Source organism: Talpa occidentalis, unplaced genomic scaffold (genome assembly GCF_014898055.3).
Source record: "Talpa occidentalis isolate TD23 unplaced genomic scaffold, MPIMG_talOcc4v2.1 talOcc4.4, whole genome shotgun sequence".
Classification (NCBI taxonomy): domain Eukaryota; kingdom Metazoa; phylum Chordata; class Mammalia; order Eulipotyphla; family Talpidae; genus Talpa; species Talpa occidentalis.
In genome coordinates, this window is record NW_023604295.1 from 98,095,492 (window position 1) to 98,120,140 (window position 24,649).

Genomic DNA, 24,649 nt, shown 5'->3' on the forward strand with positions numbered 1-24,649 from the left:
CCAGGCTAGATCAAGTGCCAGGGTAACAGGCCAGCTTAGGTGAGTGAGAGAGAGGAGCAACACCATTCTGACAGCTTCTTTGGAGTCCAGGGCCCTTGGACTCTGGAGCGGCAGGTGGCTGTGGAGATGCACGTATATGACCGCGATATTTCACTCTGGACTGATTGCTGTCAGCTCACTGTTTGACCTGAACAGGAAGGCAAGGGGGTAGAGGCCAATGAGCATGAAATACCCACAAGCCCACTGGTACCGTGTAAAGCACTTATCATCACTTTAACTGAATCCTAACAAATAGCCTTATGACTAATACTTATAAATAACACTATGAGATAAGCATTCTTTCGCACACTTTGCTGTGAGAAAACTGAAATTCAGAAGAGGAAATGACTTCTCTAAGTTCACATAGCTGGGAAGTCAGCAATAGCGTTCACACCTGGATCTGACACTCACCCTCCCTCTTTTATACCAGCGCTTCTAAATTCTAGCATGCACAGAATCACTTGATTTAAAACAACAACCACAACCAAAAAAAAAACAAGTAAGATCCAACTCCCATTTTAGGATGCCCCCAGAATTTACTTCTGTAGGATGTTCCTAGTGCTGCTAATAATGCAGACCTGGGCACCTCATGTTGAGAACCAATGTCCTAGACCATGTTGCTCCCATTAGCCTATTCATCATCTTTCTAGGTTCTGTGGAGACACAGAGTGAGGAAACCACTATTCTCATCCTCTTGGGGGTGACGTTTTGGAGAAAGGAACAATCAACTCAATGAAAAAAATCAGAAGACAGTACCAGAAATTTTCTTCTGTGGGGGTAAAACCTTGTGGCAGGTGGGGAAGGGCCAAAAGGGCACAACAGGCTGGCGAAGACAAGGCCAGGGCTGGGCCATATGAGACTGGAGAACTGGAAGAGAGGGCAGGAGTAGAGGAAGTGGACACCCAGGGAGTGTCTGGGAAAATGCAGAGCACTCTGGGGAAACTGGCCAGGGAGTGCCAGGGCCTTGGTGATGACGATGATGATGCCAGCAGCCACTGGTCACGAGCTCTTCACAAACACAGCCAAATGTAATCCTCGAAGTAACCCGTTTTGGTTATTAGCTCCGCTAAGGACAGTATGGCTGCTGCTTCCAGATCTGGGTCTGAGCATCTGGTGATGGCACTGAAGTTAGACCAAGGCATCACCTGATTCCCTGGGCCATTTCTGTGGTAGAGAATGTGACACTTTGGCCCTATTTGCACAAGCACACCCTTATAGCATCTAGAAAATAGAACACATTCTTTATTGGTTTTTAAAAATGTTAAGGAAGTCTTCATCTTTACCCAGAAATACTTGACTAATTGGTCCTGTCTAACCTTTCTTTCTTCCAAACGGGCCAGCTGTTGCCTGAAGGAGAAAAATTAAACAGGCGATATTTCCACAATTTCAGGGTCAAGGTGATGGAGATGACTGTCTCTAAGGGGTCTAGCAAGCCCTTTCTGTCTTATGCTCTGGGAAACACCCACCCAGCTGCATGTCCCACTTCAGGGGGCTTGAGGGCACTGAGGCAGAGAAATGCTACATCCTGCACCCCACTGCTCGGGTACAACCCAAAATTTCCTGGATTAAAGACTATCAAGTGCTTCAGTGCAGGAATCAGCTTCTCTTGGTTTTGAGTCTTCCTTTCCCAAAGTTAGGTGACCATAAGCTATTTTTGTTAGCTACAACATGTCTTATGGAGCTGAGCCCTATGGCACCCTGAATCTTGCAAATGCTGGACAGGGTACTTAGTTCACAGCAGCAAGATGGAGCATTCATCACACCCCTGTTCTGTGGCCTGCAGTGTGCCTGGGTTAGACACCCCCGATTCCACAAGCTGTGGATCTTAATTTAAATAAAACTTTCCACAAAGGAGGCAGAACCTAGCTAACTACACACCTGATCTGCTTAGAATGGAAGTATGTATCCTTCCCTGTTGTAAACATTAACAAAAGATCCATCTTAATCAATGATCTAGACTGATAATTTCCAAACGGTGTTTTTTCTTTCAAGCCATGAAGGCTTTTGTTCAGCAAATGCTTAGGAGAAAACCCAATATGCCAAAATGATAGAAGGGAGCTGCTATAGTGGAGCAGGGTGTGTGTGTGTGTGTGTGTGTGTGTGTGCACGTGTGCGCACACACACTCAGGGGTGAGCCCTATCTGCTACCACCCTCTCTCCTCAGAACTCCCAAGGAGACATCAAGAGGCCTGAGTTTTCCTGACAATTGACGAAGATGCTCAAACTAGCCAAGTGTAAGACAACTCCTGTTTCCCACTTAAGCAAAGAAATGCAGCCGGCCCATGATCTGTGTCTCTGGTCCTGAGGGCTTAGCCTTGTTAAAGAAACAAATGGGTCTATCTGAGTACATCATAACCTCCACAACTCCCTTTGCCAACAGATTTTGATTTTTTCACCTGCAAGATCGCAGCAAGTCTGACTCAGAGAAAGATCATTATTCAAAATGGTGATAAATTCAAGATAAAAACCATGAGCTCAGTCCGCAACTATGACTTGGATTTCACCATGGGCGTGGAGTTTGAAGAGTTCAAAAAGAGTTGGAAAGTTCAGGTACTTGTCTGGGCTAGAGTTTCTCTTCCATCCACTCGGTGCAGGGGTCAGCTATGTGGCTTCCCAATAAAATGATGACAGAAGCAACACAGGAGAAGTAAAGAAAAGGGGACCAAAATGGACTGATGATGCTGTCCAGAGCAGCTCTTGAGGTTTTGTCGAGGGGGCAAGGTGGCTTCCTCACTAAGCTTGTAAGCAAAGGAGAGATGAAAGGATGCTCAGCTCTCCAGGGTGTGGGATCAGAAACCAACTCCTCTACTGATACTGCCCAGCAGGCAAAGTGAAGATAGAGAGGTGGGCTATCCCAGGGAGGGTAGCCTCTGGAAGCTTAGCTTAGAGGAGCAGACAACACCAGCCAGTCACTGACAAGGAGGAATGAGGCCTCGTGTTGCTATTTTTTTCTTTTATCCGTTGAGAAACAAGGTGTTTTAATAAGAAATGTCTCAAATTTAGGTGATCCTAAATTTTTTTTTAAATAAAATGCCAATCAAATAAAAAAGTCAGATTAAATGAAGCCAGGGTTTCTCCTGTCCTGGGAACTTAAAGAAGTCTCTGGCAAGATTGTTGATTCTCTCTCAGCATCACCTTAACTCACAAGACATAAGCGAGAATAATGGAATCAAATCAAAAATCCAGAAATAAACCCACAGATTTATGGTCAACTAATCTTTGACAAAGAAGCCTAGAATATGCACTGGAGCAAAGAAAGTTTGTTCAATAAATGGTGCTGGGAAAAATGGGTCACTACATGCAAAAGAATGAAGCTTGACTACAACCTCACCCCATGCACAATAACCAACTCAAAATGGATTAAAGAACTAGACAGAAGACCTGAGCCCATAAAATACATAGAAGGAAATAATAGGTGAAACACTATATGACATGCACCTCAAAGACATATTTACAGACACATCACCCAAAGCAGTGATAGTGAAGGCAAAGATCAACAGCTGGGATTACATCTAATTAAAGAGCTTCTGCACAGCAAAAGAGACAATAACCAAAACAAAGAGAAACCCCACCAACTGGGAGAAAATTTTTGCACACAACACTAATGATAAAGGACTGATCACAAAAATCTACAAAGAGCTGATGAGACTCAACAAAAACAAAGAAAAAAATCCAGTCAAAAAATGGGCAGAAGAGCTAAAAAGAAACTTCTCTGAAGAGGAAATGCAAATGGCCAACGGGCATATGAAAAAATGTTCAACATCACTTGTAATCAGGGAAATGCAAATCAAAACTACAATGAGATACCATCTCACAGCAGAGAGAATGGCGAATATTAAAAAAGCTAGCAACAACAAATGTTGGAGAGGTTGTAGAGAAAAAGGAACTCTCCTGCACTGTTGGTGGAGTGCAAACTGGTCCAACCACTATGGAGAGCTGTGTGGAGATTTCTTGGCAGAATAACATAGAGCTTCCATATGATCCAGCAATTCCACTCCTAGATTTTTAACCAAAAACACAGAAACATCAATTCCAAAGGGTGCCTGCATCCCTCTGTTTATAGCATCACAATTTACAATAGCTAAGCTTTGGAAACAACCCAAATGCCCAAAAATAGATGACTGGATCAAGAAGATGTGGTACATATACACCATGGAATATTACTCAGCATTCAAAAAAGATAAACACATGTAATTTACAGCAACATGGATGGAGCTGGAAGGGATCATGCTCAGCGAAGTAAGCCAGAAAGAAAAAGAAAAATACCAGATGGTCTCACTCATAGCAGAATCTAGAAAACTTAAATAAGGGACCAGGAAAAAGAATAACTATAAGAAAGAAAAAATCAAAATCAACTAACAAGTATGAACCAGAGACACTCTATGGGGGGTGGGGGGCAGGGAAAGGAGGGATTGGGGTCAAAATAAGGGGGTTTTAATTGTATGGGGAATATAAAAATAAAATTTAAATTAAAAAAAAGACATAAGTGAGGAGATCCTCCACATATCTGAAGGCCAGACTTCCAGCTACTTGAACTGTTTGAATATAGGTAGCACCCTGAAAGTGAGAAAACATCACTGCATGCAGAGTAGGATACACATACTCACTGTCCAAGGACACAAGCCTGCCTGAAAGTCTGCAGAAGAGGCAGGCAGTGCCCAGAGGAGGCAAGCGTGGAAACAATAGGGAGCAAGACTTGGGAAACCGGACTTAGAGCAGGTGCCTTGTGCTTCAGCAGCGCCACATGGTGTCACAGCCCATGATCTATCCTCATGGTGTCCACATTCATGCTCAGTGCATCTGTCTTCAGTTTTCCAGATCAAATCACACCTGCTCATTTCCCACAAACAAACATGAGGAGGAATCCAAGCCCATTTGTACCTAAGGATTCCCTCACACCATTTGTAGTATCATATAAGAGCCCTCAGGCTACACAGTCCAGGAAACTTGGGAGTGTTTGTAGTTCACCACTTGCAGTGGTTGCCATTGACCACTCACGGCACTCACGCAGTTTACACAACATGGGCAACTTGAAATTCATAGCCCCATTCCTCTGTGCCGGGGCCATCACCAGGATCTCTGCACTGGCTCCCAAGCTAAGGGGGGCAAGACTGAGTGTTCTGTTCCAAGTTATCTTGTCCTCACCCAGAAGAAAGCAGGTCTCCCCACACTGTCCTGCCCCTTCACTGTGAGCCCCACCCTCCCCAGGATCTCTTCTGGGTGCTTCCAGGAGTCCCTTCAAAGTCAGAGATCTCAACTCTCTCCCAAAGCAAGAGCTAGGGCTCCTCCCCTGGGGTGGGGAGGAAAAGATGTTATCATTCTCGGTGATGACTCTGAGGTCAAGAGACAGACCACATTTTATTTCTCAGCCAAGTTGTCCTGCAGCATAGATAATCTCAAGTCAAGGTTGAATTTTACTTAGGGATTCTTGCTAAAGAAAAGTGGGAAGTTATTATGACTAAACCCCCACTACAAAAAATACTAGAAGGAGTCTTAAAGCCAGAACCAACAGAGGGATGAATAACAACAACACAGGCCAAAGAAAAAAAAAAAGAAAAAATAGTTATTAAAAGAATAAATAAAATCAGAGAAAGAGAAACAAAATGGCAAATACCAATGCTAACATATTAATATTAACTCTAAATATAAATGGACTAAAATCTCTAATAAAAAGACACAGAGTCACAGACTGGATTAAGAAACAAAACCCAACCTTTTGCTGTCTCCAGGAAACACATTTAACTACAAAAGATAAAAAAAGACAGAAAGTAAAAGGATGGAAAACAATTCTACAAGCAAATAGATCAAAAAAGAAGGCAGGAACTGCTATACTTATATCAGATAAAACAGATTTCAAACCAAAAAGGTAAAAAGAGACCGATGGTCACTACATTTTGATCAAGGGGGCAATACTGCAAGAAGAAATAACACTCATTAACATATACTCACCAAATGAAGAAGCAACAAAATATATCAGACAACTATTATCATCTCTGAAAACAGATGTCAGAGAAAACACAGGTGTAGTAGGAGACTTCAACACACCACAATCAACAATGGATAGATCCAAGACACAAAAAGTAAGTAAGGACATGAAAGCTCTAAATAAGGCTCTAGAGCACTTGGGCTTAACAGACATCTATAGAACACTAAATCCCAAAAAAATCCGAGTACACATTTTTCTCAAGCACACAGGGATCATTCTCAAGGATTGATCACAAACTGGGACACAAGACAAACATCAACAGATACACCAAGATTGAAATCATACCAACCATCTTCTCTGACCATGAAGGCCTCAAACCAGAAATAAACCATAAAAAGAAGGCAAGGAACTCTCCTACCTCATGGAGATTGAAAACCACACTACTGGAAGACCACTGGATTAATGAGGAGATCAAAGAAGAAATTAAAAAATTCTTTGAATTGAATAACAGGGAGGACACCAATTTCCTAAATGTATGGGATGCAGCAAAAGCAGTCATAAGAGGAAAATACATAGCAATAGACGCTCACATCAAGAAACAAGAAAGAACTCAAAGAAACAACGTAATCTCTAAGCTCAAAGATCTAGAAAAAGAACAACAAAAAAACCCCAAAAACAGTAGAAGAAAAGAAATAATAAAAACCAAAGCAGAAATAAATGATATCGAAACTAAAAAAACAATCCAAAAGATCAATGAAACCTAGAACTGTTTCTTCAAAAAAATCAATAAAATAGACAAACCCCTAGCCAGGCCCACAAGGGAAAAATGGGAGAAAACACAAATAAATAGGATCACAAATGAAAGAGGAGAAATCACAACAGACACAGCAGAAACCAAAAGAATAATCAGAAACTACTATGGACAGTTATATGCAAACAAGTTCAAAAATCTAGTAGAGATAGACAAATTCCTGCAACTCTACAATCACCCAAAGCTAGATAAAGAAGAAATAAAACACCTAAGCAGATCGATTACAAGCAGCGAAATTGAAATGGTAATCAAAAACCACCCCAAAAACAAAAGCCCAAAACCGGATGGATTTACAAATGAATTCTACCAAACATTCAGAAATGAATTAGTGCCTATCCTTCACAAACTCTCAAAAAATTGAGAAGGAAGGGATAATACCAAACACATTCTATGAAGCCAACGTTACACTAATACCAAAACCAAACAAGGACAACACAAAAAAAGAAAACTACAGGTCAATCTCTCTAATAAACACGGATGCAAAAATCCTCAATAAAATTTTAGCTGTCAGAATCCAATAAATCCAAAAATGTATCCATAAGATAATTCACCATGACCAAGTAGGATTTATTCCAGGGACACAAGGATGGTTCAACATCCGAAAATCAATCAATGTAATCTAACACATCAACAAAAAGAAATATAAAAACTATATGATAATATCCATAGATGCTGAGAAAGCATTCAACAAAGTACAACACCCATTCATGATAAAGACCCTTGAAATTCTCAGGATACAAGGAACATACCTCAACATCATAAAGCCCATATATGACAAGTGCACTGCCAATATCATTCTTAATGGTGAAAAGCTGAAAGCATTTCCATTAAGATCTGGAACAAGACAAGGATGTCCACTCTCACCACTGCTTTTCAATATAATACTGGAAGTCCTAGCCAGAGCAATAAGACAAGAGAAAGGCATACAAGGAATCCAAATAGGCAAGGAAGAAGTCAAACTATCACTATTTGCAGATGATATGATAATATACATAGAGAACCCCAAAAACTCCACAGAAAAACTAATTAAACTCATTAATCAGTTTAGTAAAGTGGCAGGATATAAAATCAACACACAAAAATCAGTAGCCTTCCTATATAGAAACAATAAATCTGAAGAAGAAGAAATCAAGAAAACCATTCCTTTTATTATTGAAACAAAAAAAAAATCAAATACTTGGGAATAAACCTAACAAAAGAAGTAAAGGACCTATACAAAGAAAACTATAAAACACTTTGTACTGGAGCTAAAGAAGTTTGTTCAATAAACAGTGCTGGGAAAACTGGGTCACTACCTGCAAAAGAATGAAGTTTGATCACTACCTCACACCGTGCACAAAAACCAACTCAAAATGGATTAAAGAACTAGACATAGGACCTGAAACCATAAAATATATAGAAGGAAATATAGGTGAAACACTACATGATATGCACTTCAAAGACATCTTTACAGACACATCACCCAAAGCAGTGATAGTGAAGGCAAAGATAAACAGCTGGGACTGCATCAAATTAAAGAGCTTCTGCAGAGCAAAAGAGACAATAACCAAAACAAAGAGAAATCCCACTGCCTGGAGAACATTTTGCACACAACACTAACGATAAAGGACTGATCACAAAAATCTACAAAGAGCTGATGAGACTCAACAAAGACAAAGAAAATAATCCAGTCAAAAATTGGCAGAAGAGCTAAAAAGAAACTTCTCCAAAGAGGAAATACAAATGACCAACAGGCATATGAAAAAATGTTCAACATCACTTGCAATCAGGGAAATGCAAATCAAAACTATAATGAGATACCATCTCACACCAGTGAGAATGGCACATTTTAAAAAAACTAGCAACAACAAATGTTGGTGAGGATGTGGAGAAAAAAGACCTCTCCTGCACTACTGGTGGGAATGCAAACTGGTCCAACCTCTATGGAAAGCTGTGTGGAGATTCCTCAACCTACCAAAGACAGACTTTCCATGTGATCAGCAATTCCACTCCTAGATTTTTACCCAAAAGACACAGAAACATCAATTCCAAAGAGCACCTGCACCCCTCTGTTTATAGCAGCACTGTTTACAATAGCTAAGCTTTGGAAACAACCCAAATGCCCAAAAATAGATGACTGGATCAAGAAGATGTGGTACATATACACCATGGAATATTACTCAGCATTCAAAAAAGATAAACACATGTAATTTACAGCAACATGGATGGAGCTGGAAGGGATCATGCTCAATGAAATAAGCCAGAAAGAAAAAGAAAAATACCGGATGGTCTCACTCATAGCAGGAATCTAGAAAACCTAAATAAGGGACCAGGAAAAAGAATAACTATAAGAAAGAAAATACCAAAATCAACAAACAACTATGAACCAGAGACACTACTGGTGGGGGGCGGCTGGGAATGGAGGGATTGGGGTCAAAATAAGGGGGTTTTAATTGTATGGAGAATATAAAAATAAAATTAAAAAAGAACATTTGTTTAAAACTGAAAAAAACGAAAACAAAAAAAAGAAAAATTAGGTAACTGGGGCAGACAGTAAGCCTGAGAAAAGCAGACACAGGCATGACAAAGCCAATAATGCATGATACAGAGAGATGCCCTTGAAGTCAGGGGCCAGTCACCTCCTGGAAGGTTACACCTCAGGAAATGCCACAGGGAGGGTGGGCACTGTAGGCAGCACGAGTAACTCTTGCTGGCAGGTTGGTGCACTGGGGAGGATTTAAATGTGTTAGTAGTGTCTTTCAATGCTCTTCATTTAAAGACCTGCTATTTTTCTTAAAAAACAAAAAACATTTTCGGAGTGGTTCAAAGTTACAGAAAAGTTTGTTGTAAGAATCTAACAAAGAACACACATACACTCTACCCACATTAACATTGTGCCCTTTGCTTCACCATTTGTGCTTGTACTCTTTCTATTTACTATGAACAATCTGATGCATTACACTAAATAATTCAGCTCGTATTACCTCAGAATTAGGATGTGCTTTTATATAGCCACAGTGTAGTTATCAATTTCTATAAGCTTAATATTGGCACAGTTACTACCTTTAATTTGCTATAAAGGGGCTGTCCATAATGATGTTAACTTTGAACACCGTGACAGGGGAAATGGCAGAGTGAATCCAACTTCCTTCTTTAATTTCTGCAAGTGCATCCCCCTTGGACACTCTCTGTTCATGTCCCAGGTCAGAAATGATGTCTTTCCTGGCTTGTCATCTGCTCATCTGCTCACCATCCTTTAAGGCAATTGAGCCTCTTTTTAAAGCCTCCTCTGATAAAGAAAAGGTTGCCAAGTAAACACAAATTGAATTATGGAATTTTAGTTCATTGAATTCTCTCACCTTATCTGCTTTATGTAGGCTATAATACTTGGGTGCATGATTTTTGGTAACCAGCTTATTGGGTGTCAGGATAACTTTTAATCTTGCTGCCTAATATGTGTTATTAAGATAAAATATTAGGGCCTCCCTGGTGGTGCAAGGGGTTAAATTTCAGCACTATGAAGCTATGAGAAGCCACTGCAGCATAAGTTTGATCCCCTGCCAGGGACTAACCCACATGGCACAGGAGAACTCTCCTGTCTCTCCAGCTGCTCGCCTCAGCACTGTATTTCAGGAGATCTGCCTGTTCTTATCCCCACTCTGTCTCTGGTGAATACTCTCACCCCCCACACCTCTGGCCTATACCCCAGCTCTGATATGAATAAATAAATAAATCTTTAAAAATGATAATAAAATATTAGTTCCCATGCACTAAGATTTTTCTTCTTTGTCCCTTCTGCAAAATTTGCCAAGCCCATACCATATGTGAATGTGGATCAGGAGCAGAGCTATTCATAAAGAAATGAATCAGACCCCCTTCTCTGCACTCAGAGATCTTACAGCCTCATGGGGAAGCAGACAAGTAGATGTACAGTCATTCTCTAGTGTCCATATTGATGGACAAGTGTGCATTTGGTGGTAACAGGGACAAAGACAAGGAGACAGGCTGAGTGGCTGTCAAGAACTATCATAAATGAAGAGCACATGTGCTCATGTATTACCCCCACCCCCTTGTGGATTTAAGTCAAGATTCTGTTTCAACAAAATTATTCAATTGCAGGGTCATTCAACAGTGCTGACCAAACACTTGTTGTGTGCTAGTCATTATGCTGAGCCTGGTATTGCAGAAACACACAACTGACATGGTCTCTTCTTCCACGGAGCTTATTGTCCATTGGGGGACACAATCACCAACTCAGTCAACATGCATTAGGGGCATAATATATAAGGCAGTGAGGACTAAGGGAGTTAACAGACACTGTTCCTGTGCAAATAGAAAATATGAGTTCTCCTTATTCATTTGGAAAGGAACTCCGAGTCCAAGGCCGACAATAGCCAATGACACATGAATATTCCAGACAACACTTCCCTCCTGGAAGAGCAAAGAGAGCAGCCTGTGAATTAAGCTTCACCAAGATGCTCAATGATAGGATGGCTCTGAAGGCAGATACAGTTTCTTAAGAAAACATGTGGAATTTTATTTTTAATTAGCTTGGGAAATATTAACACATTGTAAGAAAAAACATTTGCACAGTGAAAAACGACATTTGATTTCTATCCTGGCCCCTCGCCTCCCAGTTTCCTCCCCAGGGAAGATCACTAGTAAGGGTTTCCTTTACTTCCTCCAGGGGACATAAACATATGCATGCATATCTACCACACTTGCTTTATGCACAGGGCTCTGTTCCTTGCTTTTTCCACTGAAACTATATGCTATGAAGATGGTTCTTTTCCTTAGTTATAGACTTTCCCCTCCTTTCAGGCATGAACCACACCATATTTAACCAACCTCCCACTGACAGAATTCATGAGGCTTCTAGCCCTTTGCTGTGGCAAACAATGCTCAATATATTGAGGGATAAAATGAGGAGGAATAAAAGTGTACATAAACCATATAATATGGCCAAGACTAAATATTATTTTCAAAATAGGAAACTTAACAATCTGCAGAAAACACAGTTGTACCAAAAAACAGACCTGAATGTGCAAGGACAGTGAGTCAGAAAAAAACAAGGTCAGTGTATCTCCAACTGGGTTTAGGAGACAGAGGAAAGCAAATGTCTGGGCCTTCGTAAAGGCAGAATGTGGTTTGCACATGCTTGGAAGAAAACCAGCTAGCATCCGGGTCACCCCCAGGAAGGTCAGCACCACTGCTTGGATGGGAATGACAGTAGCTCAGAGGCGAAGGTACTAGTCTCATTTGGGAATGGAGGGGAGGACCTGGAGGAACACCCAGGGACAGTGCAGACTATTCCAAGGCAGGTGCTTGGAGAGGTAAGAGGGAAAAACAAAGGAGGAGGAATTGGTGGGGAGGGGGTATATAAATATGTACACAGAGGTTTGAGCTACTTGGAATTCAGTCTGCTTGTGGCTTCTCCTACTTGCTGGTCAGCTCAAGTTGGTTGCTCAACACAGGCCCTTCATCTCTTCCAGTCTAAGAATGTACATTTTAATGAATAACTATAAGAAAGTGAAAATCAAAATCAACAAAAAACTATGAAACAGAGACACTTTTGGGGGGTGGGGGCGGGAGGGGAGCGATTGGGGTCAGAATGGGGGGTTGCAATTGTATGGGAATATAAAAATAAAATTTATTATTTAAAAAAAATAAAATATGCACATATATTTTAAGAAAGATTTAAAAAATAAAATAAAATAAAGAACGTACATTTTAAAATGTCAAAAGGTAATATAAAATTTTCCTGTAAAAAAGATTCATACAAAGTTATACATCCACCAGTAGTGTGCCTGCTTCTCCACATCCCCCCAGCTCACTGCTGTTACACACCGACCTTTGACCACATGGTGAATTGTATCTGAAAAACACTTTTAATTTGCATACCTCTTATTATGAGTGATTGAATATTTTTTCCTATTTTTGAAGACCATCTGCTAGGGTTTTGTTTTTCCTTGTATGCTCTTGTTTCTTATCTTTTGTTGAATTTCCTGTTAGGTTATGATCATTTTTTATTGATTTACATGAAGCCTTTATATGTGTGTGTGTGTGTGTGTGTATATATACATATATGCACACACACACACACATATATATATATATATACACACACACATATATAAAATCAGGTCAATGTCTAATATATGTTATGATTATTTTTCTCAGTTTGTTATTTCTATGTTGACTTTGATACATTTTCACATTCCAGAAATTCTATGTCATTATATAGTCAAATGTATCTTTTCTCCACTGGTTTGGATAGCTCTTTACCATACAGCAACATGGAAGAGCAAAATTCCTACAACAAAACCAGCTATCATAAGCCAGTTTGGGAAACAGAGGGTGTGTATGGAAATGAGATTGGAAGGATCTTCGCTTAGCTGAGGCTGGATGAGGGCTCTGCCCAATGGGTAAGCAGGATTTTGGGGTGTCCACAGGAGTCACAGTTGTAAGTTTAGGTTTACTCAGTCCCAATCAAGACCAGACATTTGATCAACCTGGGAATTTGTCATTGCAGTCACTGGTCACTTGGGAAGGAAATGTCCTAGTGTGTGTGCAAAAGGGAGAAAAGAAGAACCGTGGCTGGAAGCAGTGGGTTGAGGGAGACAAGCTACACCTGGTAAGTCCTGGGCTCTGCCTGGCTCCTTTCTCTTCTGCTGCACTTACACAACCTGCATTCACCTAGCCAGGTGCTGTGACAAGAAAAATGGCCCAGCACTCCTCCCCTGAGCTCCAGCCAAATGTGTGTGGTCATATAGTCAGAAAGCCATTCCCATCTGGCTCAGGGGACTCCAGGAAGAAATCTTTATGGCTGATTCTGTGAACAGCTACAACTAAAAGGAAAGTTCAAAACATCAACAGACACATTAAGAGCAAAATCATTCCAACTATCTTCTCCCATCATAAAGGCATCAAGCTAGAAATAAATCATGAAAAGAAAACAAGGAACCCTCCCATTTCATGGAGATTGAAATCCACACTACTGGAAGACCACTGGACTAGAGAGGAGATCAAAGAAGAAATTAAAAATTACTTTGAGTTGAATGACAAGGAGGACACCACTTTCCAGAATGTATGGGATGCAGCAAAAGCAGTAATAAGAGGAAAGTATATAGCAATACAGGCTGACATCAACAAACAAGAAAGAACTCAAAGAAACAACCTAATCTCACATCTTAAAGAGCTACAAACAGAACAACAAAGAAACCCTAAAGCCAGTAGAAGAAAGGAAACAATAAAAGTCAAAGGAGAAATAAACAAATTGGAAATTAAAAAAACAATCCAAAAGATCAATGAAAACAAAAGTTGGTTTTCGAAAAAATAAACAAAATAGACAAACCTCTAGCCAGGCTCACAAAGAAAAAACAGGAGAAAACACATTTAAATAGGTTTACAAATGAAAGAGGAGAAATCACAACAGACTCAGTAGAAATCAAAAGAATAATCAGAGATAACTGTGAACACTTATATGCAAACAAATTCAACAATCTAGAAGAGATGGACAAATTCCTAGAATGATATAATAGTCCAAAGCTGGACAAAGAAGAAATAGAACAACTAAACAGATCAATCACAGCAGCAAAATTGAAGCAGTAATCAAAGCACTCCCCAAAAACAAAAGCCCAGACCCAGACAGCTTCACAAATGAATTCAACCAAACGTTCAGCAATGAATTAATGCCTGTCCTACACAAACTCTTTCAAAAAATTGAAAAAAAAGGAATACTACCAAATATGTTCTACAAAGCCAACATTACACTAATACCAAAATCAAACAAAGACAGAACAAAAAAAGAAAATTACAGGCCAATCGCCCTAATGAACACTGATGCAAAAATCCTCAACAAAATCCTTGCCAACACAATCCAACAATGCATCAAAGGGATAGTACACCACGATCAAGTGGGATTCATCCCAGGGGCAAAAGGATGGCTCAACATATGAAAATCGGTAAGTGTAATCCAACACATCAACAAAAAGAAAAATAAAAACCATATGAACATATCAATAGATGCTGATAAAGGATTCTACAAAGTACAACATCCATTTATGATGGAGGTCCTTGAAATTCTTGGGATACAAGGAACATGCCTTAACATGATAAAAGCCATATATGAAAAACCCACTGCCAACATTATTCTCCATGGTGAAAAGCTGAAGGCCTTTCCTTTAAGATCAGGAACAAAACAAGGTTGTCCTCTCTCACCACTGCTCTTCAATATAATACTGGAGATCCTAGCCAGGGAAATAAGACAAGAGAAAGACATACAAGGAATCCAAATAGGGAAAGAAGAAATAAAACTATCACTATTTGCAGACAATATGATAATACACATAGAGAACCCTAAAAACTCCACACAAAAACTACTCAAAATAATCAACCAGGTCAGTAAAGTAGCGGGATACAAAATCAACACACAAAAATCAGCAGCCTTCCTATACATAAACAATCAATTGGAAGAAGAAATCAAGAAACCCATCCCTTTTATAATTGAAACCAAAAAAAATCAAATACTTGGGAATAAACCTAACAAAAAAGGTGAAAGACCTATACAAAGAAAATTATAAAACACTATTAAAAGATATTGAAGAAGACACAAAGAAATGGAAGGACATCCCCTGCTCATGGATTGGAAGCATCAACATTATTAAAATGGCCATCCTCCCAAAAGCTATATACAAATTCAATGCTATTCCATAAAAATCCCAAGACATTTTTCAAAGAAATAGAACAAATACTGATGAAATTCATATGAAACCACAAAAAACCACAAATAGCCAAAGCCCTACTGATGAAAACAAAGGAGAAAGGAGGTATCACACTTCCAAACTTCAAGCTATACTACAAAGCCATAACAATTAAAACAGTTTGGTAGTGGAACAAAAATAGACACATAGACCAATGGAACCGAATAGAGAGCCCAGAAATAAAGCCACACCTATATGAACAACCAATCTTTGACAAAGGAGCAAAGAATATGCAATGGAACATGGACAGTTTGTTCAATAAATGGTGCTGGGAAAACTGGACCTCCCATGCAAAAAAATGAAACTAGACTACTACCTCTCACCATGCACAAAAATCAACTCAAAATGCATAAAAGAACTGGACATAAGACCTGAAAATAAAATATATAGAAGAAAATATAGGTAAAACATTACAAGACATACAGAAACATCTAGACATCTCAGAAACATCTTTAAAGACTCGTCACCCAAAGCAGTGATAGTGAAGGCAAAGATAAACAACTGGGATTACATCAAACTGAAAAGCTTCTGCACAGCAAAAGAGACATTAACCAAAACAGAGAGACACCCCACTGATTGGGAAAAAAATCTTTGTACTCCATTCAACTGATAAGGGACTGATCACAAAGATATACAAAGAACTCACATGACTCACTCAACAAAAACAAAATAATCCAAATAATCAAGTCAAGAAATGGGCAGAAGAACTCAACAGACATTTCTCCAAAGAGGAAATGCAAATGTCCAACAGGCATATGAAAAAATGTTCAACATCCCTTATAATCAGGGAAATGCAAATCAAATCAAAATCACACTGAGATACCACCTTACACCAGTAAGAATGGCACATATCAAAAAAAACAAGCAACACAGGCCTCCCCTGGTGGCACAGTGGTTGAGCACTGGGCTACGAAGCTGCCCGCAACCTCTGCAGCGCCAGTGCAATCGCTGGCCGCCAGGCAAGGGTCCCACATGGTGCCACAGACCTCTCCTGCCACACCCTCTGCTCCCCTGAGCAGTGTATTACCTCACTCTGCCTGTTCTGTTCCCCGCTCTGGCTCTGGTGAATTCTCTCACCCTGCCACACTTCTGACTACACACAGTGCTTGTATAAATAAATAAAAAAATCTTTAAAAAAAAAAAAGAAAGAAATTTAAAAAAAAAAGTGACAACTGCTGTCAATGATGTAGTGAAAAAGGAACTCTCCTACATTGTTGGTGGGAGTGCAAACTGGTCCGTCCACTGCAGAAAGCTGTCTGGAGATTCCTCAGTCTACTAAAAATGGAGCTACCATACGATCTGGCAATTCCATTGCTAGGGATCTACCCAAAGGACACAAAAACCATGATTCAAAAGAACACCTGTACACCTATGTTTGTTGCAGCACTATTTACAATAGGAAAAACCTGGAAACAACCCAAACACCCCGAAACAGATGACTGGATCAAGAAGATGTGGTATATATACACAATGGAATATTATTCAGCAATCAAAAAAGATAAACTCATGCCCTTCACAGCAACATGGATGGAGCTAGAAGGAAATATGCTCAGTGAAATAAACCAGTTGGAAAAAAAAACTATCAGATGGTTTCGCTTATAACAGGAATATAGGGGAACCAAATAAGACATCAGTGTAAAAAAATAATAACAGTACAAAACACAACAAAGCAAAAAGGGACCATTATAAACCAGAGACATCCTTCAGGGGAGGAGTAGGGAGAGGGATCAGAGGGAGGGAGGGAGGAGCACAGGGGACTGAGGTGATGGGTCATGGGTGCCTCAGGGAAGGAAATTCTATGTGGACTCAATCTGAAGGGGTGGGGGGAACAAATATTGTTTAAAAATTTTTTAAATATTAAATGTTAAAACAAAAAATAAATAATTTTAATAAATAAATAAATAATACAAATGGGAAAAAAAAAAAGTTTAAAATACTGAGTTAGGATGCTGAGATCCAAGGAGAAATGCAGGAACCTGTTAAAGACAAGCAGGGGAGAAATACAAGGCACAGGATAAAGATGCCCTGGAGGACGGTGGGACCACTTATGTGAGCTTGCAACAAGAGGGGGTTTTGCAGGGATGGGAGACAGGGGAAGTTGACTCTGGTAACTGCCTGTAGACCACAGGCACTGACTGCTCATCATTGGGCACCTCTACCTGATGTCAAAACAGTGTAGGTTAATTTGGTACAAGCATAGAGCTGTTGCTGGAATCCTCAAATAAATGATATCTGTCTAGATGGCTTAATTTTTCAAACTTAAAAGTCAATTTATGAGTCCAGAATTCAAATAGTGAAAAAGCTTTTACTGTACATATTGAGTCACTCATTTGTTCAAAGAATTGCTCTTCATTCAGTCATTCACTCTGCATTCACCAATGGAGTCGGGCACATACCTGCCTCCAAAGTCAGGATTCAAGTCTCCGCAGTACCCTTTAGAGCCAGTCTTGCCTCACCTGAGACCTTTATTTCGGAGGCAACATCAACTGGTGATAAAGGGGAGGCATTCACCTTGTTTTCCATTGATGGTTTTTCCTGCCTGCTCTGGTTTGGATGATGGGTAAAATCCCCACTGGTCCCTGTGGCTAAGACAATGGATTCATCGTCAACTTCCATGATTTGGTGTTCATCCCCACTCTCGAGTTCTTCTCTCCTCCCTCAGAGGGTTAGGAGGCATATATACATCCTGAGGGCCCTTGTCTCTGGATGAAGATCTTGTTTACACAGACAGGTCTGGGGCCTCCCTCCAGCAGCCCACTCCCTGCCATTGCCTGATGCCTAAACTGGAGGCCAGAAAAACCCCAGAGGGGAGGGACAGCTCACCTGCATTCCCAGGTCTTTGCCTTCCAAATACTTCCACCTCTACAACCTTCCCTTCTTCAAGGCTTTACTACCTTTTGAAATTAGGTGATGTTGCTTTAATCACCAGAGTAGGAGAAATCCTGCCCGAGAGCATAATTTCTTTGCATTTTTCATTTTTATAGTAGTTCAAGCTCAATTCAAGTGTCAAAATCAAATTACCGCTACCTGCAGTCATGCCTGCTGATTGGATGTGTGAGATGCTCTTTGTCCAAAATGATTGTGTCCTCTTTTTTCCAGTCCTCCCCACAACACACAGACACAGACACCAAGAGGGTCAAGGGCTGGCTGGAAGGAAGGCTGGGCTTGTTATTCCCTCACCCACTTTCTGCTGTTGCAGGAGCTGACATGCCTTGACCAGGTGTGCCATCAGGTGTTCAAAAGGAAGTAATGGCCACAGGGCACCTGCCTAGCATGCGCCACACTCCCCACCGAGAGGTCTCCACAGTCTTTGGGGAGCAGCCACGGGGCCTCTCCCACTCCTGACAGGCCATCAAGACAACTGGATGAGTTCTACGCTGAATGAACGTATTTCTTTGAAAAATGGAATTAAATGAAAAAAAAATCACCTTCATGCTTTGAAATCCCCTATGTCTCTCTCCCTTTATTTCTAGAACTGTCAGTTTTTACAAGCACAAGAGTGGATTGCCTACATGGTGGTTTTCTATATAATAGTAATTGTTTCTGTTGTTTTAGTTGTATGTGCTTTTTGTTAGTTTGGGGGAGTTGGAAACTTTGCCTGCAAACACAGCATCCCCTACTAATTTTTGAATACTACCTACTAGAGTTTAATTCCCTTAGATAACACATTCATTTCTTCCAGATTCTATTTTTTTATGCAGATGCTCCCAGTTTGTACTTTGCCTTGAGCAGCCCGAGCAGAGCTAGCTCTAAAGGCCTCCGCAGTTCTGAGGTCCCAGCTGACTTGTTCCTGGCAGCGCTCTGTCCTTCAGCCTGGGGAGGATTGGCACCCCGGAGGAGGACTGGCACCTCTGTGGAGGGGTCACTAAGCACTGCCAGGCAGCAAGAACTCAAGTCCTTCCACTCTACCTCTTATCTAAGGGACAATAGGTACATCTTTCGGCCTCTCTGTCTTCATTTTTCTCTTCTATTAAAATGGGGAAGACAAAACTGGGCCACTGGGAGGATTAAGCAACTTAATATGTACAAGCAACTTAATATGTGCTTGGAATGAGAGCAGGTATTTGGTAAGGGTGCAAAGTCTGATTATTATGTGAAGTTACACCCTCCATGATCCCAGTGGTCCAGGTGAGCAGATGTTAAGTAGCAATAGGTCAGTAACTCCAAGGTCCCCGGGATCTTCCAGAATATTAGGTTCATTACTCTGAGCAGCATAATATTTTCCTGCTGAATAAACAAATGCAATAGTACACCTGGAAGGGCAGAGTAGTTAATAGGTGGATTTATGGTGAATCATTCACGAGGTCCTGGGAAGCCATGTCCTTCATTCCTTGCATCAGGGACTGGAACCCCATCATTAGGCAAGGATTGCCTTTGAAAGGCAAGTGGAGTAGTAAATGGTGCTAGCATACCCTGGTATGATTTGAGTGATCAGATCATTCATTGATCCTGGGCATCCTGAATGGGATTGTGGATGGCGAGAAGGGCTATAATCTGGCCATGTGGCCCAGGGCCAGGCTTGGCTCAAGCTCTTACGACAGGCAGCCATGCTGTGGGCCTCCTGGCAAGCTGTGCTCCCCAACAACCATGCCATGTTCACAAGGCAAGAAAGCCAGGGAACTATTGAGCAGACTGTCATGCTGGTTGGGAACCTAGCTGCAGGGCTTCCATGGGCACCAGGGAAGACAGGTGCTCTGGAGACCAAGTGGAGGGCCTCATTAAGGAACCCTTTGTCACTAGCTCCCCCAAGTTTCTTCAAGAGCCCATGTTCCCCAATTGATGGCATCCAGTCTTACCCTTGCCCACCACAACTTCAAATGACCCCCCTCCTTTGTCCATCAAGAAAACCCCATTGAAGGAGATCTCTGAAAACCCATTGTGAACTAACTAGAAAACACTCTGACAAGGAAGGGGGTAATATTTCATGGTAATTTTTAATCCTAAGTTTTCCAAAATGTGTTCTAGAAAAAGTTAGACTCCCCAGACTTTTTGGAAAGTTTATGGTCACATAAATTTCAGAAATGCTGACAACTACATCTCCATACATCTTAGAAATGCACAGTGAGAATGAGCCTTTGTAAAGTTCTATAGTGAAGTCCTATAGTGAAGAAGTCCACCTTTAGCCCCTAGGAACCTCCTTTAACCATTTACAGTTCTCTTCCATGGGGTATCTGGGAACGCTCTTCATTACCTACTGTGCATGGCACATTTTCAATTACAGACAGCAAGTATATTTAATCCTCTCATTTTCCAAGAAGGACTTTCTTATAGGAAAAAAATATTCTTTCCACAAATGAAGGGTAACCGAATGAGTTAGTGATGGTATCCATTCTACTGATCATACTGTTTCAAACAAGATATATCTGAACTCAGAGGTCAAGTTGGAGGTTCCCAATTTAGTTTTTCAAATATTTGTATTTTATGTATTTATGCATACAAGAACTGGGGTGTAGGCTAGAGGTGCAGTGGGTGGAGGGTGATAGCATGATAAGGCTGAGACTTAACCTCTACACCACCAGGGAGGCACTGGAGGTGCCCAGTTTAAAGCTGGGGCATGTGTTTGGGACCAGAACCTACTTTCATTCCTGCACTCACTGTGGATGAGCTAGGGCAAGACACCTGCCTCTGTCCCTCTGTCCCCTCAGGCAATTTCAGAACCAAACCAGGACAGAAGACATGACCTCAGCAATGACACTGTTGGGAAAAGGGTGGAAGTGGTCACCTTGCAAGACCCAGCCGGAGGATTACACTGAGAGGCAGGGCTGGAGGGAAAGACTCTCAGAAGCCAGAACCCGAACCTCCAAGGTGTCCGATGAGGTTGTGGTCGATTATAAACCAGTGGGCCTCATCTCAACAGTTAAAGAAAATTTTTCTCCTGAAAATCCTGGCCACACATGGGCAGCAGAGAGCCCTGAGCCTGCCCCACTCCCTCCAGGTGTGTGAGGAGGCAGCAGTTACTTTCCCTCTCTGAGCTTCCGTTTCTCTATCTGTAAAGTGAGGGCTATGGCGACTGCTTCAGAGGGTGTAGCAGCGATTGAATAAAATCTTAGCAGAGTGCCTGAAACCACAGTCAATACTCTGTGTGTGTGTGTGTGTGTGTGTGTTCATACACATTCTCCCCAGCCCCACCTATTTAGTACTTATACTACACACGAGGTAGTGATTCCCTTCATTAAAACTCTTTGCTTTCTAAAGTTTTTAGCACTGAGACCCTCACTTTTTTTTCCAAGAGGACTATTTAAAAACAGATTCCCACCCTCTCCACCTTCCAGAATCTGCCTCTGAGGTCCAAGATCCCAGAAATCTGTATCATTATAAAGTTTCCTATAGGAGCCAGGCAAAGCCCCCTTCAAACCTTGCCTCATTCAGTTAAAGGCTGATTTGCCTTGAGTGTTTTCAGACATGGGCCACGCACAAGACACCCTCTCCAGGGAGACTGCAGGTCCATGTCCACAGGGAGTCAAAGGACAGGAGCAGCACCCACACATTTTCAGTTGTATCAGGGCCCCTGCCACATGTACTGAGCTCTGTAGAGAAGAGGTGTCACACTCTCTGGAGCAGCCAGGGTGCTCCTCAGACCAGGCCAGGTCATGAACACCAGGAGGTTCCACCAAGGGTAGTGGAGGTCAGCACAGGCCTCCAAGAACAGTGTGGAGACAGACCAGGGAGAAGCTCAGCATTGTGGGCAGGAGGCTGGGGGAGGGGAGAGGGACTTGGGCTCACCTGTTCAGGGGCTATTGTAATATGTAGTTCAGAGGAGAAGCTGGCAGCAGAGTCAAGGGTGGCAGCAGGGAGGAAGGAAGACCATGAGCTGTGCTGCAGGAGGCCAAGGCTGCAGGAGGCTCACCAGGATGTGAGGCAACACAGAAGGGCAGCAGAAGGGCAGAGGCAGCGGGAAGGCCATGAATTGGGAGAGGTGTGCACAGGAGCGGGGACAGAGTGAAGGTGGCAGAGACTGACATGTCCTCCCCCCTTGCGCACTCTCCAGTGGGAAATGTCACCCCTGTCCTGTACCTGCCAGCCCCTGCTGGCTCGAAGGAGGGAGGCCCGAGCTGGGGCTGGAGGAGCAGCTTGGCTGCCACAGACAGTTTTGAGGAAGTGATGGATGCCCAGCGGAGGAGGTGAGAGGAAAGAAGGGGAAGGGGAAAGGAGGAGGAGGAAGAGAAAGCAGGGGAAGGAGGGGAGAGGACAGAGGAGAGTAGGCAGAGAAAGGGGCAGGAGAGAAGCCAAAAATGGGAGAAAAGAAGGGAAGGAAGCAGAGGGGAGCAGGATTGTCCAATGTACTGGTTTCCCAGGGATCAGCAAACAGGGACAGTGAGGGGGGCGGGCATCAGGAGCCCAGTGTTAAAGATCTTGCACCAAAATGGGGCTTCGAGGTCCTCTATATGAAAACATATTTTTAAAATTGCTGAACGATGCATCTTCCATAAGGGCAGTGACGTAAGGGTAGAATAAGGAGAAAAACCCAACACGCTATTGGTGAAAGCCCACTAGGGAAGTTGTTTCTCTCTCAAAGCAGTGGCCCACTCCATTCCACTCACTTTGCAGGAGGTTAGGGAGGAGGAGCAGCCAGCAAGGAAGGCAAAGAGGGAGGGGAGGAGCGGCCAGGGGAGGGAGCAGCTTGGGAACAGGGCTGTTCTGCTGCAGGTGTAGACAAAGGAGCAGGTGTGAGTTATGTGTTGGCTGATGAGGGTATGCAGACCACAGTCGGAGCAATAGCAACTGAGACACACCCCAGGGACTTTCTCTGGTTTTGTCTCCCTCCAAACACAGGAAAGTTGAAGTATGACTAGGCAAGTGACCGGAGAGCAAGCATGCTCACAGGAGCTCAAGAGACTTGGCTGTGTCCTTTACCAGCGCTCAAAGACAGGAAAATTGATGTTTTCAGCACCTCAGCTGTTCAGCTTTTTCCAAGACAATGACAGAGGAACCCATTTTACAGATGAAGAAACTGAGTCTCCAGAGGCCACACACTCACCCAGACCTCACAGCTAGGAAGCAGCAGTGGCATATTTGCAGGGAGGTGGGTGTGTCTCCAGAGTCTAAGACCCTCCATTAGGGGTTCCCAGTGGTGCTCCCCTGCTCCAAGGTACAGACTCTAACAGGCTCCAGACCTCTGGTATGTCACCATTAATGCCTTTTCTTCCAAGCATTTGAAATAGGCTTTATTTTTCTTAAATCAGAGTGCATTTTGAAACTCCTTCAAGACTAGTTGTGCTTCAGGCAAAGTCACTGCACATGCCTTGTGTGTATACACTGGCCCTGAGAGTTAGGAGCTGCCTCTGTGCTGAGCCTAGCAGAACTCGGGCTGGGGCTGGATTCCCAAGCCTATTGTTCCCCTTGAGATGGTTTTCGCCACTGACGATTTATGATTGATTAGAAAGGCGGAGGTTGGGGATATTTAATTTTGGCCCACTGATTACACTAGTTATAGAGATAGATCCAATTAGAAGCTGGAGTTCGAGAAAATGAAATAGAAAGGAACTGAATTTTCAAGAACTGTGAAGATTTGGTCACAGATTTTCCTGGGACTGGCTCTTACTTTAGTTGCTCCTCATGCTTCTGGATTGCTAAGGTCATGGAAAGTGAGGGGGAGCCAAGGGGAAGATCTGGACAGCGTGGATAAACATCACCATTTGGGGAATGTTACCACAGAAAAGGAACTCAGTAGATAATCTCACTGGGTTCCTGGAGGGGCTGGGGACACAGAACATGCCCTTCAGTCTGCCCCGTCGGGAACCATCATGCTAGGCATGTGGACGGACTTCAGTGTAGGGAATTGCCTACACAGAAGATGGGAGAATCGATTAGCCTACTTGGAGATGGTAAAGGTATCAGAGCTTAGCAACAGCAGGAAGCTGCCAACACCAAGAGGCATGGAAGGGCACCGGGAAGAAGTGGTGTTATCAGAACCCAGAACCTGTTACCGAACGCTGGTGTCAGTTTACCTTAGCCAATAAAAGGAAACAATAAAACAATAAAAGTTTGAGGAGAAGGAAAGTAGTTCTATTTGTCAACTAACTGGGGAGGGCAGCAGGCTCAAGTCTGAAAGACCACCATCCTGATCTTTGGCAAACTGAGGGGATTTATACAAAGAAGTGTAAGGGGAGACAGACAAGGGTCAGCATGTCC

The 24,649-nt window shown here is 42.2% G+C and overlaps 1 protein-coding gene across 1 annotated transcript; it reads left to right on the forward strand.

The window, feature by feature from the left end:
- Positions 1 to 1,015: 1,015 nt before the first annotated feature.
- Positions 1,016 to 18,767, forward strand: LOC119258205 (retinol-binding protein 2-like). Its single transcript, XM_037526662.1, has 4 exons — positions 1,016 to 1,079; positions 2,420 to 2,589; positions 13,288 to 13,389; positions 18,717 to 18,767. The coding sequence occupies exons 1-4, from the start codon at positions 1,016 to 1,018 to the stop codon at positions 18,765 to 18,767; spliced, it is 387 nt and encodes a 128-aa protein (XP_037382559.1).
- Positions 18,768 to 24,649: the final 5,882 nt, after the last annotated feature.

Excerpts from the sequence above, each read along its gene's own strand:
- LOC119258205 (XM_037526662.1), top strand. The coding sequence starts at position 1,016 with ATGATGATGCCAGCAGCCACTGGTCACGAGCTCTTCACAAACACAGCC. Across the intron at positions 2,590-13,287 it reads AAAAGAGTTGGAAAGTTCAG|TCACTGGTCACTTGGGAAGG; the intron begins GTACTTGTCTGG and ends TTGTCATTGCAG. Across the intron at positions 13,390-18,716 it reads AGGGAGACAAGCTACACCTG|GAGCTGACATGCCTTGACCA; the intron begins GTAAGTCCTGGG and ends CTGCTGTTGCAG.